The sequence below is a fragment of the Monodon monoceros genome, unplaced genomic scaffold (assembly GCF_005190385.1).
Source record: "Monodon monoceros isolate NGI ecotype Baffin Bay Population unplaced genomic scaffold, NGI_Narwhal_1 Super_Scaffold_9, whole genome shotgun sequence".
Classification (NCBI taxonomy): Eukaryota; Metazoa; Chordata; class Mammalia; order Artiodactyla; family Monodontidae; genus Monodon; species Monodon monoceros.
The window spans coordinates 15,023,806-15,027,756 of record NW_021703786.1 but is presented as its reverse complement, the minus strand read 5'-3'; the positions used below and the strand labels follow the sequence as shown (position 1 = coordinate 15,027,756).

The following is a 3,951-nucleotide window of genomic DNA, read 5'->3' as shown; positions in this document are numbered from 1 at the left end:
CGCCCCCCCGGGCCGCCGCCCGCTCCTCCCCGGCAGCCGCCAGCCTCGCGTCCGCCCCTCTCTGCCCGTCTGCGCGTGTCCTTCCTTTCCCCGCGGCCCTTCCCTCCTTGTCCTCCCTCCTCTCCTCTCCGTTCCCGCCCTCTCCGCCTTGCGCCCACACCCCAGGGCTCCTTCCCCCACCTCTCCTTCCCCTCGCCCTCCTCGTCTCCTCAAAGCCCACAGCTCCCCGCATCCTCCGTTTGTCCCAGGACCGGCCCCTCTTTCCCCTCCTGCCTTCTGACTTGTGGGTTTGGTTTGCACCGACGTCCGCAGGCTGTCCTGAGGCCAAAAGAAAACACAGGCAAAGTCCAGTTTGTCTTTTGACTCCTGGTAGGTACCGTTGGGACAAATATATCAGGTCATCCTTTGGGTCTCAGAGACAGGTTCTAGCAGTGGGAGCAGATGAGGGCAGCTCTTAGAGAGACCCCTCTGCGTAGAAAAGTTTCTCCCACTCCTCTCACGCGACTTGGGTTAGGGAGCCATGGCGCCCGGACGCCGTGGCAGAAGTCTCCCAGGACACACAGACACGACACAATCTGAAACAAGACAGATGCCTAGCAGCACAAAGGCTTCACCAGTGAATGGCATCAGGCTTTGCCACGCTTTGGTTCCTTTGGCCTAAGTACCAGAGGACAAGCTTTAGCTTCAGCGTCCTCAAGGCCAGTGGGAAATTCACACTCCAACGGTACAGAGTTTACAGTACTTATCCATTTACCTATCACAATACCAGGCATGCATTTTACACTTAAGACTTTTCACGTACATTATCTGATATAACTTACACCTGTGAGGTAGGTGTTCTCATGCCCATTTTAAGCAAAGGGAGACTCAGAGTTTGTGTGATCTTTCAAGATCCTTCAGCTAATCAACAGTGGAATGGAGGTGGGACCCAGAAATTCAGACTAAGAATTTCTTCTCCATTCTTCTCTTCAGGTCCTTTGATGTTGGGTACCACACTCACTCATCCCAGGTGACTGGGGAATGGGGGTTTCCTCTGCTGAATGGTTTCAAGCCATCTCATTCTTCATCTCAACTTCGATGTCATCACCAAAAGGCCTTCTCTGACAACCACCGAATCTGACTTGGCAGGTCTCTGCTGTCACATTCTCTGTCTCAGCACCCTACATATTTCTTTTGTTGTATTTAATCTCCAAATACCATTTTTACTAATTTGTTTACAAATGTGTGTGGTCCTTCTCTGCATCAGGCATTGTGTACTACAAAAATAGAGATAATGTGCCTGTGGAATCCCTGGTGCCCCAAAGAGGACACATGACAAGTCCAGTGAAACCATGTTTTATGTGCTATACAAATATTTGAGTGCTTCCTATGTGCCAGTTACTTTTTTAGTCACTGGGATGCAACAATAGCCAAGGTAAACAAAATCTTTGCTCTCATGGAGCTTATTCAAGTGTTTGTGTGTGTGTGTGTGTGTGTGCATTTCTGTGCAAGACATAATACGCAGATAAATGAATAAAATAGATATTATTTGAATTGCTGGTAAGCACTATGAAGAAAAATAGATCAGGAATGGGTATCAGGAATGTGAGGGGTTGGGGAGAGGCAGGGAAAAATGCCATTTTCATTAGGGTCATTTGAGAAAGCCTTCAAGAAGGTGACATTTGAACAAAGAGCTGAAGGAAGTGAGGGGGCGAGCCACACGTGTCTGAGGAAGCGTGTACTGAACCTCTTTATGATGATTTAGAAGGCACATCTGAATCTTCCCTGCAGGCTACCAGAGTTATAATAATGAACATTAATCAATGCTATTTGGTATAATGGAGGAAAAGACAGTATTTTAATTGCTTGGATTCCAGATGATCAGAAGTTATGTCAATGGTCATGCCGGCTCAATGTTATTAAAAATACTAATTTGGGGCTTCCCTGGTGGCACAGTGGTTAGGAATCTGCCTGCCAAGGCAGAGGACACGGGTTCGAGCCCTGGTCCGGGAAGATTCCATGTGTCGCGGAGCAACTAGGCCCGTGGGCCACAACTACTAAGCCTGTGCTCTACAGCCTGCAAGCCACAGCTACTGAGCCCGCGTGCCACGATTACTGAGGCCCGCGTGCCTGGAGCCGGTGCTACGCAGCAAGGGAGGCCACTGCAGTGAGAAGCCCACGCACCACAGCGAAGAGTGGCTCCCACTCGCTGCAGCTAGAGAAAGCCCACGTGCAGCAAAGACCCAAAGCAGCCAAAAATAAAATAAATTTTAAAAAAAGTACTGATTTGATTATTTCGATGCTTTAATATTTCTGTGAGCTCGTCCATTATTAGCTCATATTTACAGCGACAGCACCAAAAAGCCTCCAGGGGCATTTCCTAGCCTCTGTGTAGTGAATGGTACCCACAGTGGGAGAGGGTCAGCTTGCAGAAGGAGAGGAAGACCTGGGAAGACAGGGGACTTAGAGAGCAGGAGTGGTTCCGGGGAGAGGAGGGGGAGGAATTAGTTACAGCAGAGTGGCTGAGAGGCACTGAGGGGGGCAGAGGGGCTGGGGATGAGAGAGAAGGCCAGGGAAGGAAGCTTAGGAACCGAAAACTCCTCAGCACCACCAGCACCACCACCACCACCAGGGTTGCTATCGTTATCATTATCAGGATCGCTTTACAGCTTAAGTGCCGTGGTGAATAAGTAAATCCAGAGCACTCAAGTTGAACTTATCAAGGAAGAGATTTCCTCCTATGATGGCTCCTTCCCAAACTCCCTCAACAGAGACCCCAGGACTCCTTTCCTTCCTCAGGGTCCCTCAACCTGGGCTGCCCCTTTAGTGGGGATTCTGTGTAAACATACAAGTTCAGTGTGCACGGTGTCAGGACAATGTCCCCCACAGACCACAGCCTTACAGTGTAAGGCTGGCAGCACGTGGGAAGCCTGCAAGTGCAGCAGAAAAGAAGCTGCTGGTGAGCTTCTCAGAATGAGGAAGCCAGAGCTGGGTTCAAAAAGAGAGCCGCTTGCTGTTTCCCTGTTCCCTCCTTCCTTGAGAAGGGGCAGGGTGCCCTGGGAGGAGGTGCTGTGTGCATCTCTAAGCAGCTGGGGTCTGTGGAGAAGCTGGACTCAGAATTGGTCCTAAACACACACACACACACACACACACACACACACACGTCTCTGCCCACACACACACACACACACACACACACACACACACACACACGTCTCTGCCCTTTGGAGTCTCCAGGAGGTTAGTGGTTCCCCTCTGGGCCTTGATGTATCTTGAAGGTGAGACCATTCCATTTCCTCTGACTCACCCTCCTGCTGCCACATTTCTGTGCTGTCTGTCCTAGGATTTCAGCATCTGTTCTTGTGTGACAAGAAGAAACAGCTCCCTTGGGTAACAGCCTTTCTCTCTCCTTCCTGCTATAATGTCAAGAGGGGGAGGTGTGTGTGCAATGTGAGGTGTGGTTGTGTGTGCTTGTGGCGTCCTCCAGAGAGAAAACGAAAGCTTCTATGCTCTGTCTGCAGGATGAGTTTCCAGTTGACCATCCTAAAGACAGCTCTCATTTCTTCAATGTGCTTGGCTTTCTCTGGGATAACAAGGTTGTAGGGTGGGTGGAGAGAGAGCTGGGCAAGAAAGGGACCTCACGCTTAGCTCTACCCATGCATGAATGACTTTATACACAGGATCCGCTTTTGAAACTTTGTGAATATGTATATTGTTATCTCCATTTTAGCTCAGGAGGGCCCAACTAGTAAGTTTTGGAACGCAGCTCTGAGTCCAAAACACCCACTTTTCCCACCTCACAATAGCACCTCACTGACTGTGACATGCCACACTGAGAGCATGACAACATGAATGACCAAAGAAGCGTTTTCATTGGGTAGGTCCAGGAAGAGAACACGTTAGGACTGAGAAAGAGCACATCGTAAAATCAGGTGGTGATTCTGGTCTGCACTCATGATTACCACTGCTGTG

General features: G+C 49.8%; 1 protein-coding gene across 1 annotated transcript in view; it reads right to left on the bottom strand.

Annotated features, from left to right (window-relative positions):
* COPZ2 (coatomer protein complex subunit zeta 2) overlaps positions 1-232 on the bottom strand; it is a 9,965-nt gene extending 9,733 nt beyond the window's left edge. Inside the window, exon 1 of the mRNA XM_029213238.1 lies at positions 161-232. Coding sequence (XP_029069071.1) covers positions 161-232 — 72 coding nt within the window. The remainder of the gene's footprint in view (positions 1-160) is intronic.
* Between the last annotated feature and the right edge of the window lie 3,719 nt (positions 233-3,951).